This window comes from Xyrauchen texanus, chromosome 5, assembly GCF_025860055.1.
Source record: "Xyrauchen texanus isolate HMW12.3.18 chromosome 5, RBS_HiC_50CHRs, whole genome shotgun sequence".
NCBI lineage: Eukaryota > Metazoa > Chordata > Actinopteri > Cypriniformes > Catostomidae > Xyrauchen > Xyrauchen texanus.
Window position 1 is genome coordinate 39,166,327 of NC_068280.1, and position 13,088 is coordinate 39,179,414.

The window sequence follows — 13,088 nt, forward strand, 5'->3', positions numbered from 1 at the left end:
TCGCTGTGCAAGCGGACACCCCTGAAGGGGGGCAGAGGCCTGGCAAACTGAACTGCATAACCGAGTCGGATGGTCCTGGCCAGCCAGCGTGACAGATTGGGAATTGAAAGCCACACATCCAAACTCCGTGCTAGGGGCACTAAGGTGACAATTGTTTTTGAGCGGGGCGGAGCAGGTAATATGGCGTCGGGGGGCAAAAGTGCTGAGGGAAGAGCACTTACCTTGATCCGCACACCTGGCAGGGGGTGGGTTAATGACTGAGGAGGACATCCCATGGAAGACTCGTCAGAACCGGCCAGCCGGGGGGAAACAGTCGTGGGTTTGGAGGCGGAAGGTCCGCGTCCGATGGACTGTTGAGGTGTGGCACCGGGGTGCCTTGAGAATGGCATTTGTGGGCCAGGTGACCCAGAGAAAGAGGAAATTGCTCCTTTATTGGGAATGTTCATACCGTAACCCGAAGGGGGTGCGGCATAGTAAACAAACTGAACGTAGGATTCTCCTCTCGGCTAATCAAGAGGATAGGCAGACTTGCCATGATGCGAGCCGCTGTCACCCCGAGCCCGGGCGGAAGTCAACGAGCGTGTCGGGGGTGGGTGATTCGTGGGGATGTACCCGGCGAAACTGAGCCCGCTGCCACCCACAAATCGCCTCCATCGCCAGCCAGGTCATCCTTAATCCCGTGGGAAGACGGAGCAATGTGGGGGCGGCTGGAGTGGTGTTCCTTTTTAGGTAGGAAAGCCGCGACCGCAATGTTGCCATGGTAAGGTTCTCGCAGTGATAACACGAACCATCCACAAACGCTGCCTCGGTGTGATCACGGCTCAGACACACGAGGCAGCGCCTTTGACCGTCAGGAGCTGAGAGCACTCGACCGCATCCAGGAACTACACAGGGGTGGAAGGGCATCTTTATAAAGATGCATCCTGAAAAGGACGTGCAACGCCGCTGTGTATTGCTCTTTTACAAAAATTATCTTTTAGAGAGCGCTGTTGAAGAGCCCAGAGGCAAAGCTGCACTGACGTGCAGAGAAGGAGAAAGCTGCTGATATGCGCAGTAGATCTAACAGCATATGCTCTGAGAGATGAGATGAACAGTCTTGTGAATCTCAGCTCGCTGCTCACACAAACGGTCGGCTCTGAAGAAAATTTCTGAATGAACAGACGCATTTCCCTCCCTTTATACCCGTATGTCCGGGGGCGGGACATGCTAATTCTGTCTATCAATTTCTCATTGGCCTTTTCTCAAGTTCAGAGATGCGCAAGGCTCTCAAGAGAGACCAGAAATGTTGCTTCTTCGACACAACTTCGAAGTGAGCGACAGACAGGGAACCAGTGGGTATACCGAAGGTATACGCAAATATTGATCCTTAGAAGTCATTATATGCAAATAGCACTGGGAAAAAGCAATGTCTTAGTCAGTCCACTGGCAGCCATCTTTGGATCGCTCCCAGGAAGCCATTTTCAGACATGAAATTGCAGCTCCTATCTACTTGAATGGGGAAAGACCAAAAATATCCAGAAAGGTTGGTCAAGGTTACAATCAAAGAACATATTTCAAATCAGCAGTAAAATCAGACAACACTGGTATCATAATTTGTGCTTCTTTACCTCAGATTATGCTAAAAAAATATATTATTTTCCTGTCTTGAATCTAATGCTCATATGCATTCTCGAGGTGATCTACAGGCGACATCGGTATATAAAAGGTAATTGGCTCTTTTACTTGCAAGGCAGGACTTCCTTTCTAGATGCATTTACTGTTTCGATTTTTCCCATTCATTTTAATAGAAGTGTTCCGTCTCTGCTAAATAGTCTTTGGAAAAAAGTAAACACATGGCGTTTACTTGCGTATGGCCCCAAATACACAACTGGTGCAACTATCTACGAGTATACACAAACAACTAAATCTGGTGTCATGTGAATACCTTAATATAACATTTTGAGGAGAAGATGGACCAAAACTGATATGAATTAGCAGTGAATGGACTGGTTTGTGTAAGAGAAAATATATAAACAGCAAATGAAAACATGATGTACCTTTATAAGAATAGGATTATTTGAGATGCCAAACGCCTCACCTTAATAGTAGACGAGAGTAGCAAACTGCTGTCAAGTCAGACAGTCCTCACTTTTCTTAGTGGATCAGCCACCTATGAGATCAAAAACAGATATTGAGTGATTCGAGTTCATGTGCTTTGTTATTGAAAAAGTGGATGCAATTTAAATTCCGGTGCTTCTAAAATGTTTTAAAATGAATGAAAATTCCTTGAAAATGTAAATGATGAACAAGTCACCCATTATACCAATACATATATTAAATTCCCCCCAAAAGCCTGTATCCAGCATTGTCCGATTGCAAACGCCTCATCCAAGAACATCCTAGATGATAATACCAAGTGTAGTTTGGGCTACGGCCATAGAATCCTAGAACCATGCACACTGTTCTAACATTTGTGTAATGAAAGTGCTAGAGATATTGTCGGAAGCAGCTCCTCGGGCACTTTTGTTTTTCTGTCTCAGGAAAACTACGTATACTGTCAATAACTTCTACATCTTGGTCTATTTTATCATGTGGTCAGCTGGATTCAGATTTTCACCCTGCTGCAAACACCAGTTCCCATGCTGGTCTAGGATGGTTTATGCTGGCGTGGTGCCAGTCTAGTTTTACCTCACAGATGAATTAATGTTCCTGTCAAAAATGAACATTCCTTATTTGTTTTACATTTGTTTTTATGACACAATGGTCACAAGTGCAATTCTCCACAATTATGTTTGTCTACACTGTGTTCTGATTTAGTAGTATGACTCTTCTATCTCTTTCTCTCTCTCTCTCTCTCTCTCTCTCTCTCTCTCTCTCTCTCTCTGTTTGTGTCTTTATCTCTCTAGGCAATGAAGGAGTTGTGTTTAGTCATTCAGTGGAGACGCCACATGTTCGAGCCGAACCATTCCAAGACCTGAAGTAAGACATGGCTTTCACATTATCATTCATTGTGTGATTTAAATAGAGAGAGAGATTGAATGAAAAAGACAAGGATAGAGAAAGTACTGCATGAAGTCATAAAACATGAACCTTAATGAATGTCCACTTCTTAATTGTCCATAGAAGCTTTATAACCCCAATATTCAATGACAAACTGTCCCATTCACACTCGGTTCTGAGATAGAGGACACGACCTCTCTGACACTCCCCAATCCATCACCAGTGGATCGGTTAATCAGGTTGATTTAATCTCTCCTGTCTGCATTTGCCAATATCTGATTGGATGTCCAATAGGTCACTAATGCATCTCAAAGCTTCCCACTCTTCCAAACTCTCCGACATATACACTATCACTACAGGAAATTATGTAGTTGCTTGATGGATGAAGTCACTGTCTGTACAAGTGGGAAAGTTACTAAAAGGAACGAGAGCTTTTACAGTTCAGTGTGGTTTGATAGAGCACTGCTGGGTGCTGTCCAATCATTCACTTAATGTGAATGCACCAGGATCATATCTACTTTTGACACAGTGGAGGGAGATTGACATCACATATGAGACTTTTATGTTTCAGCAGGAGTGTTGACCCTTTTCAGATTCATCTCTTATCTTAATGGCAAGCAATATTAAAGTTTAAATGTGTGAGTCCAAAGTTGTCAGATCTTACTCCTTACTCATAGTTGCAGTGGACCCAAAAGGTTTTTGGACACTTGTCACATCTTAAAATGTATCAATGCCACTGGATCAGATAACAAAATATCAAACGAGTGGAATTTATTTAAAAGAGATAAAGCAGTTATACAGTTGTTAAGCAAAACATTTAAAAAAAAATATTATATAAATAAATATGTTAAAATATACGGGAGATCGGTTGATAGTTAGTTAGTTAGTTAGTTAGTTAGTTAGTTAGTTAGTTAGTTAGTTAGTTAGTTGGTTGCCTGTGGCAGGGCGGAGGGCGGGGCCGGGTCGTGATTCTATACACCCGGTCCCTTATCAGGCTAATTATGCCTCCGAGAGGGATAAATGCCGACTGCGGAGGATTGTGTGGGAGAGAGAGATAGTTTACGGACATGTCCGTCATGTGTGTGTTTGTCTTTTGGTTTAAGTTATTCATTAAAATATTATTTATATTGCCAAGCCGGTTCTCGCCTCCTCCTTCCCAGGTTTCAGCACCAACGTAAAGCATTCAATGGGAAGGATAAGGGAAGCCTGATAAGCGACTGGGTTTGTAGAATCACAACCAGACCCTGCCCTCCGCCCTGCCACATTGCCAAATGGGGAAGTTGACACAAGGGCTATATCTCAGTAAAATAAGATTTCCAGTCAAAAGGCCAACTGTGCAAATGTGTTTTCTCTAGCAGTGTGTAGCAACTCATAATGTAATAACTGCACATATTGTAACAAGTATTGCATTATTAGTGTAATACAATGTTCACAATGTAATAATTTTCTTAAAACATATTAAATCTTGAGCTCATATTGTAATAAAGTTTAAATAAATAATATTATGAACTCACCAAACATATTGCAATTAAAATTTTATAATTTTGTCATATTGTAATATCCAAAACAAAACAAATGAATCCTTTTTAAGGCATAAAAAAAAGTATATTCCTTAACAGTAAATTTTTTTCATCTAAATCTAAACTACCCACAAAATTATCCAGATTTAAATGATCATGCATGTATTATCATTATTAATAAGTATAAGTTATTAGAAGTAATTTACAGTAATAATAATAATACTAATAATAATGATTATATTTTTAGGGCCCAAGCACAAAGTGCGTAGGACCCTATTGTTTTCGTTAGGATTATTATTATTATTATTATTATTATTATTTTTTTTACGACTATTGGGGCACTTTTGGGGCTCTTAACGTGCTCAAAAACTCTTGAAACTTTGCACACGGGTCAGAACCCGCGGCCATCAGGGCCGGGCTGAAGCTGGTACCGGGCGTGGCAGGGGGCTCGACAGCGCCCCCTGGAACAGGGTCCGAAAACTTGGTCTATAACTCAAACACGCTTGCATGTAATAATATGAAACTCGGTACACGTATAGATCTCATCGTTTCATATATCCTTCATACTTTTACTTTTTACCCCAGACCAACAGGAAACCGTCTATTTAGGGTTTTTTGAAAGACGCACGCAATGGAATTTGGAATACTCCTCCCAGAGAATTCCACCAATCGCCTCCAAACTCGGTCAGCATGATGTCAAGACATTGAGCATGAAAAATTGCCGGCAGATTTTTGATATCTCTAACGGTTTGGCCGTGGCGAGGAAACGAAATGATGGCGCGAAAAGAGAAACAGGAAGTGTGTTATAACTTCTGCATACATTAATTGATCTCCATGAAACCGCAGCAGCGTGATCGCTGGAAGAAGCCGATCGCATGGATGTGACTATTGTCAGTCAAAGTTATAGCGCCACCAACTGGCAGAAGGAAGTGTGTCACTTTCAAAATGCTTTGAAATCACCCACTTATTTTTACCCGATTTACTTAAAACTTTAGGTGTATAATGTAAACACACGGCAGATGTAGACATGTGAAAGGATTATTGATATCTTCGATACTGTCGCCGCGGCAACGCTTCAAACTCGAATATTCTTTTTGATGCTATTGAGACTCTTAGCATACTTGAAATTGCATGAAACTCGACAGACACATCACATTTATTAGCCAGTACACATGTGCAAAGTTTCAGAAACGGGCGTGGTGCAGGGGCTCAGTAGCGCCACCTTTTGACAAAAGTGGGGGGGTTGCTTTACACTTTGACCCACAGTCACAAAACTCAGGAATTATATTGTTCTCATCGAGCCGGACAACTTTCTAATTTACAGTCATTAGCTCAGACCAACAGAAAGTCAGATATTGTGGTTTGAATGTGGATGTTTTGGAGAATTTTCTCTCCCTCTCTCACTGACCCTACGTCTCTCTGTGTCTGGGGGGAGGGTGCTGATTTTGCTGAAGAGTGAAAATGCTTTTATTTTTGTTTTTCAAGGTTTTGGGGCCCTTAACGTGCTCGAAAACTCTTGAAACTTTGCACACGGGTCGGAACCCGCGGCCATCAGGGTTGGACCGAAGATGGTACCCGGGCGTGGCAGGGGGGCTCGACAGCGCCCCCTGGAATGGGATTCGAACACTTGTCCATATATCAAACATGCTTGCATGTAATGATATGAAACTCGGTACACTTGTAGGTCTCGTCGGGCCGAACAACTTTCGTGCTCTAAGTTTTACGCCAGCCCAACAGGAAGTCGGCTATTATGGGTTGTTTGGAAACACGTGCTCTGGAATTATATATATTCCTCCTAGAGAATGAATCCAATCGCCACCAAACTCGGTCGGCATGAAGTCAAGACATTGAGGATGCTACATTCGGACGGATTTTTGATATCTCGAACGGTTTGGCCGTGGCGAGGAAATTGATTTATGACTAAAAATGGACACATGAAGTGTGTTATAACTTAGTTAGTTCTATCTACAGTTACAAAACTCGGCGTGTATATTGTTCTCGTCGAGCCGAACAACTTTCTAATTTACAGTCATTAGCTCCGACCAACAGAAAGTCAGATATTGTGGTTTGAATGTGGATTTCTTAAAATTTTTCTCTTTCTGAGTGACCCCTCCTCCTCCCTTTCTGTGTTTTTTCTCTCAGTGTCTCTCTGTCTGACAGACAGAATGGGCCTGCCAAATTTTTTTGTGTGTGTGTGTGTGTGTGGGGAGGGAGGGGGGTTCTCTGTTGGGTTTAGATTTGCTTTTTGATTGTTTGATTGTTTTTCAAGGTTTCTGGGACTTTTGGGGCACTTAACATGCTCGAAAACTCTTGAAACTTTGCACACAGGTCAGAACCCGCGGCCATCAGGGCCGGGCTGAATCTGGTACCCGAGCGTGGCAGGGGCTCGACAACGACACCTGGAATGGGATTCAAACACTTGTCCATATATCAAACATGCTTGCATGTAATAATATGAAACTTCGGAACACTTCTAGATCTTGTCGGGCCGAACAACTTTCTAATTTACAGTCATTAGCTCAGACCAACAGAAAGTCAGATATTTTGGTTTGAATGTGGAACACATTTCAAATTAACTTTGAAGCTCCAAAAAGCACATCAAAAGTAACATAAAAGAAGGGAGTGTGTTATAACTTCTGCATACATTAACTGATCTCGATGAAACTTCAGCAGTGTGTTTGCGGGAAGAGGCCGGTCGCATGGATGTGACTACTGTGAGTCAAAGTTATAGCGCCACCAACTGGCAGAAGGAAGTGTGTCACTTTCAAAATGCTTTGAAATCACCCTCTTATGTCTCAAGTGAACAAACAGACCAACAGAAAATCAGATATTTTGGTTTGAATGTGGAACACATTTCAAATTAACTTTGAAGCTCCAAAAGCACATCAAAAGTAACATAAAAAGAAGGGAGTGTGTTATAACTTCTGCATACATTAACTGATCTCGATGAAACTTCAGCAGTGTGTTTGTGGGAAGAGGCCGGTCGCATGGATGTGACTACTGTGAGTCAAAGTTATAGCGCCACCAACTGGCAGAAGGAAGTGTGTCACTTTCAAAATGCTTTGAAATCACCCTCTTATGTCTCAAGTGAACAAACAGACCAACAGAAAATCAGATATTTTGGTTTGAATGTGGAACACATTGCAAATGAACTTTGAAGCTCCAAAAAGCACATAAAGGCAGCATAAAAGCAAGGAAGTGTGTTATAACTTCTGCATACATTAACTGATCTCGATGAAACTTCAGCAGTGCGTAAATTATAATTACATTAATAAACCTGAACAGAGACCTCCGGATAAATACTGGCCTTCTGGATTAACACGTTTAAGTTATTTTTTTTTTAAAAAAATATATTATTTTTTTTACGACTATTGGGGCACTTTTGGGGCTCTTAACGTGCTGAAAAACTCTTGAAACTTTGCACACGGGTCAGAACCCGCGGCTGTCAGGGCCGGGCTGAAGCTGGTACCGGGCGTGGCAGGGGGCTCGACAGCGCCCCTGGAACAGGGTCCGAAAACTTGGTCTATAACTCAAACACGCTTGCATGTAATAATATGAAACTCGGTGCACGTATAGATCTCATCGTTTCATATATCCTTCATACTTTTACTTTTTACCCCAGACCAACAGGAAACCGTCTATTTAGGGTTGTTTGAAAAGCGTACGCAATGGAATTTGGAATACTCCTCCCAGAGAATTCCACCAATCGCCACCAAACTCGGTCAGCATGATGTCAACACATTGAGCATGAAAATTGCCGGCAGATTTTTGATATCTCTAACGGTTTGGCCGTGGCGAGGAAACGAAATGATGGCGCGAAAAGAGAAACAGGAAGTGTGTTATAACTTCTGCATACTTTAATTGATCTCCATGAAACCGCAGCAGCGTGATCGCTGGAAGAAGCCGATCGCATGGATGTGACTATTGTCAGTCAAAGTTATAGCGCCACCAACTGGCAGAAGGAAGTGTGTCACTTTCAAAATGCTTTGAAATCACCCACTTATTTTTACCCGATTTACTTAAAACTTTAGGTGTATAATGTAAACACACGGCAGATGTAGACATGTGAAAGGATTATTGATATCTTCGATACTGTCGCCGCGGCAACGCTTCAAACTCGAATATTCTTTTTTGATGCTTTTGAGACTCTTAGCATACTTGAAATTGCATGAAACTCGACAGACACATCACATTTATTAGCCAGTACACATGTGCAAAGTTTCAGAAACGGGCGTGGTGCAGGGGCTCAGTAGCGCCACCTTTTGACAAAAGTTGGGGGGTTGCTTTACACTTTGACCCACAGTCACAAAACTCAGGAATTATATTGTTCTCATCGAGCCGGACAACTTTCTAATTTACAGTCATTAGCTCAGACCAACAGAAAGTCAGATATCGTGGTTTGAATGTGGATGTTTTGGAGAATTTTCTCTCCTCTCTCACTGACCCTACGTCTCTCTGTGTCTGGGGGAGGGTGCTGATTTTGCTGAGGAGTGAAAATGCTTTTATTTTTGTTTTTCAAGGTTTTGGGGCCCTTAACGTGCTCGAAAACTCTTGAAACTTTGCACACGGGTCGGAACCCGCGGCCATCAGGGTCGGACCGAAGATGGTACCCGAGCGTGGCAGGGGGCTCGACAGCGCCCCCTGGAATGGGATTCGAACACTTGTCCATATATCAAACATGCTTGCATGTAATGATATGAAACTCGGTACACTTGTAGGTCTCGTCGGGCCGAACAACTTTCGTGCTCTAAGTTTTACGCCAGTCCAACAGGAAGTCGGCTATTATGGGTTGTTTGGAAACACGTGCTCTGGAATTATATATTTTCCGCCTAGAGAATGAATCCAATCGCCACCAAACTCGGTCGGCATGAAGTCAAGACATTGAGGATGCTACATTCGGACGGATTTTTGATATCTCGAACGGTTTGGCCGTGGCGAGGAAATTGATTTATGACTAAAAAGGACACATGAAGTGTGTTATAACTTAGTTAGTTCTATCTACAGTTACAAAACTCGGCGTGTATATTGTTCTCGTCGAGCCGAACAACTTTCTAATTTACAGTCATTAGCTCCGACCAACAGAAAGTCAGATATTGTGGTTTGAATGTGGATTTCTTAAAATTTTTCTCTTTCTGAGTGACCAATCCTCCTCCCTTTCTGTGTTTTTTCTCTCAGTGTCTCTCTGTCTGACAGACAGAATGGGCCTGCCAAATTTTTTTTGTGTGTGTGTGTGTGTGGGGAGGGAGGGGGGTTCTCTGTTGGGTTTAGATTTGCTTTTTGATTGTTTGATTGTTTTTCAAGGTTTCTGGGACTTTTGGGGCCCTTAACATGCTCGAAAACTCTTGAAACTTTGCACACAGGCCAGAACCCGCGGCCATCAGGGCCGGGCTGAATCTGGTACCCGAGCGTGGCAGGGGGCTCGACAGCGACACCTGGAATGGGATTCAAACACTTGTCCATATATCAAACATGCTTGCATGTAATAATATGAAACTTCGGAACACTTCTAGATCTCGTCGGGCCGAACAACTTTCTAATTTACAGTCATTAGCTCAGACCAACAGAAAGTCAGATATTTTGGTTTGAATGTGGAACACATTGCAAATGAACTTTGAAGCTCCAAAAGCACATCAAAAGTAACATAAAAGAAGGGAGTGTGTTATAACTTCTGCATACATTAACTGATCTCGATGAAACTTCAGCAGTGTGTTTGCGGGAAGAGGCCGGTCGCATGGATGTGACTACTGTGAGTCAAAGTTATAGCGCCACCAACTGGCAGAAGGAAGTGTGTCACTTTCAAAATGCTTTGAAATCACCCTCTTATGTCTCAAGTGAACAAACAGACCAACAGAAAATCAGATATTTTGGTTTGAATGTGGAACACATTTCAAATTAACTTTGAAGCTCCAAAAAGCACATCAAAAGTAACATAAAAGAAGGGAGTGTGTTATAACTTCTGCATACATTAACTGATCTCGATGAAACTTCAGCAGTGTGTTTGCGGGAAGAGGCCGGTCGCATGGATGTGACTACTGTGAGTCAAAGTTATAGCGCCACCAACTGGCAGAAGGAAGTGTGTCACTTTCAAAATGCTTTGAAATCACCCTCTTATGTCTCAAGTGAACAAACAGACCAACAGAAAATCAGATATTTTGGTTTGAATGTGGAACACATTGCAAATGAACTTTGAAGCTCCAAAAAGCACATAAAGGCAGCATAAAAGCAAGGAAGTGTGTTATAACTTCTGCATACATTAACTGATCTCGATGAAACTTCAGCAGTGCGTAAATTATAATTACATTAATAAACCTGAACAGAGACCTCCGGATAAATACTGGCCTTCTGGATTAACACGTTTAAGTGCTGCAAAAGATATTGACCTATGACATCAAAAATTATTCTACATTTGAATTACCTCATAGATGTGACTATTGTGGTTCACGGTCCTAGGCACTGTCCCTGTCTCAAATGGCACACTTCATATGAATTTTCAGTCTTGTGTACTTATTTCGTGTGTCCATTAACTCCATGAGACCGTAGGGTGTCTCATTTTTCATTTTAGGTATCGGAAGGGTGCTCACGCATACTTTGTGGTTGATATGTGCCCTCCATGCGAACTTTTGCAGAGCCCACGCTAATCGCGAGCTCTACAGCACACGTCTTCTCGACGGTCAAAGCGAGGTTACGTTATTGCCCATCGTGCACAGCGACCCTAAAGGCACGGGGTGGCGGTGCCACCGGCTTGGGCCCGCCATCGCTGCTTCGCAGCTATATTTATTATTATTATTATTTTTTTTTACGACTTCACGGGCACTTTTGGGGCTCTTAACATGCTCAAAAACTCTTGAAACTTTGCACACGGGTCAGAACCTGCGGTCATTAGGGCCGGGCTGAAGCTGGTACCCGGGCGTGGCAGGGGGCTCGACAGCGCCCCTGGAACAGGGTCCGAAAACTTGGTCTATAACTCAAACACGCTTGCATGTAATAATATGAAACTCGGTACACATATAGATCTCATCGTTTCATATATCCTTCATACTTTTACTTTTTACCCCAGACCAACAGGAAATCGTCTATTTAGGGTTGTTTGAAAAGCATACGCAATGGAATGTGAAATACTCCTCCCAGAGAATTCCACCAATCGCCACCAAACTCGGTCAGCATGATGTCAAGACATTGAGCATGAAAAATTGCCGGCAGATTTTTGATATCTCTAACGGTTTGGCCGTGGCGAGAAACGAAATGATGGCGAGAACGAGAAACAGTCAGAGTGTTATAACTTCTGCATACATTAATTGATCTCGATGAAACTTCAGCGGTGTGTTCGCTGTAAGAGGCCGATCGCATGGATGTGACTATTGTGAGTCAAAGTTATAGCGCCACCAAATGGCAGAAGGAAGTGTGTCACTTTCAAAATGCTTTAAAATCACCCACTTATTTTTACACGATTTACTTCAAACTTTATGTGTATAATGTAAACACCGGCAGATGTAGACGTGTGAAAGGATTATTGATATCTTAAATACTGTTGTCGTGGCAGCTCTTCAAATTTGAATTTTCTTTTTGATGCCTGGTGCAGGGGCTCAGTAGCGCCACCTTCAGACAAAAGTGGGGTATTGGTTTCATACTTTGACCTACAGTCAGATATTTTGGTTTGAATGTGGAACACATTGCACAAGAACTTTGAAGCTCAAAAAAGCACATAAATGCAGCTTAAACAGCAAGGAAGTGTGTTATAACTTCTGCATACATTACTTGATCTCGATGAAACTTCAGCAGTTTCTTCACTGGAAGAGGCCGGTCGCGTGGATGTGACTATTGTGAGTCAAAGTTATAGCGCCACCAACTGGCAGAAGGAAGTGTGTCACTTTCAAAATGCTTTGAAATCACCCCTTATGTCTCAATTGAACAAACAGTTGATAAAGAAATCGGTATCAATATATTGAATTATGAATTATTGCATTGATCAACTGTGATGTCCGGTTAAGTTGAAAATAAACTATTACTCTGTCTAAGCGATTATCTTTCTGAAACACGTCACAAAAACTTACAGAAACGGATAACACAAACATGATGTTGGAAATATACACTTATCAGAATAGTTATATTAAACTTGTCTATTTCAGTTAAAGCCATTTCAGTTATAAAGCTGTCTCATATGTAATTTCTCCTTTAATTCTATAATATAACCACTAGGTGGAGGTCTAAGCACATTTTCTGTATTCTCGTTGTTTTAACGTAAGAAGAAGACTTGTGCGTGTTGACTGTTGAGAACGGTGTTTGGAGTTTTTAAAAGACGCGGACCAGACGGAAAAACAAGACATACTGCATCATTGCGTTCAATATTTTAACGAGGGCCACTCGTGCAGCTGTACACGGTGTAAACATCAGCTTGAGGACTCTTAAAAATGTATATACGTCTCAGTTCTGGATGGAGTTATTTGCAGACCTTAGAGATGCTGGATACTTCAACGGGAGTCGTGAGCGTCATTGCTTTGGTGATTTTACTCAGAACAGGGTTTCCATGGGGTCTTAAAAAGTCTTAAAAGTCTAAAATTTCAAAATCACAATTTAAGGCCTTAAAAAGTC

At 42.2% G+C, this 13,088-nt stretch overlaps 1 protein-coding gene across 1 annotated transcript in view; it reads left to right on the plus strand.

Annotated features, from left to right (window-relative positions):
- The window catches only part of LOC127644056 (zeta-sarcoglycan), a 530,452-nt gene that overhangs the window by 426,736 nt on the left and 90,628 nt on the right, over nt 1-13,088 (plus strand). The window contains exon 6 of the mRNA XM_052127069.1: nt 2,886-2,958. Coding sequence (XP_051983029.1) covers nt 2,886-2,958 — 73 coding nt within the window. The remainder of the gene's footprint in view (nt 1-2,885; nt 2,959-13,088) is intronic.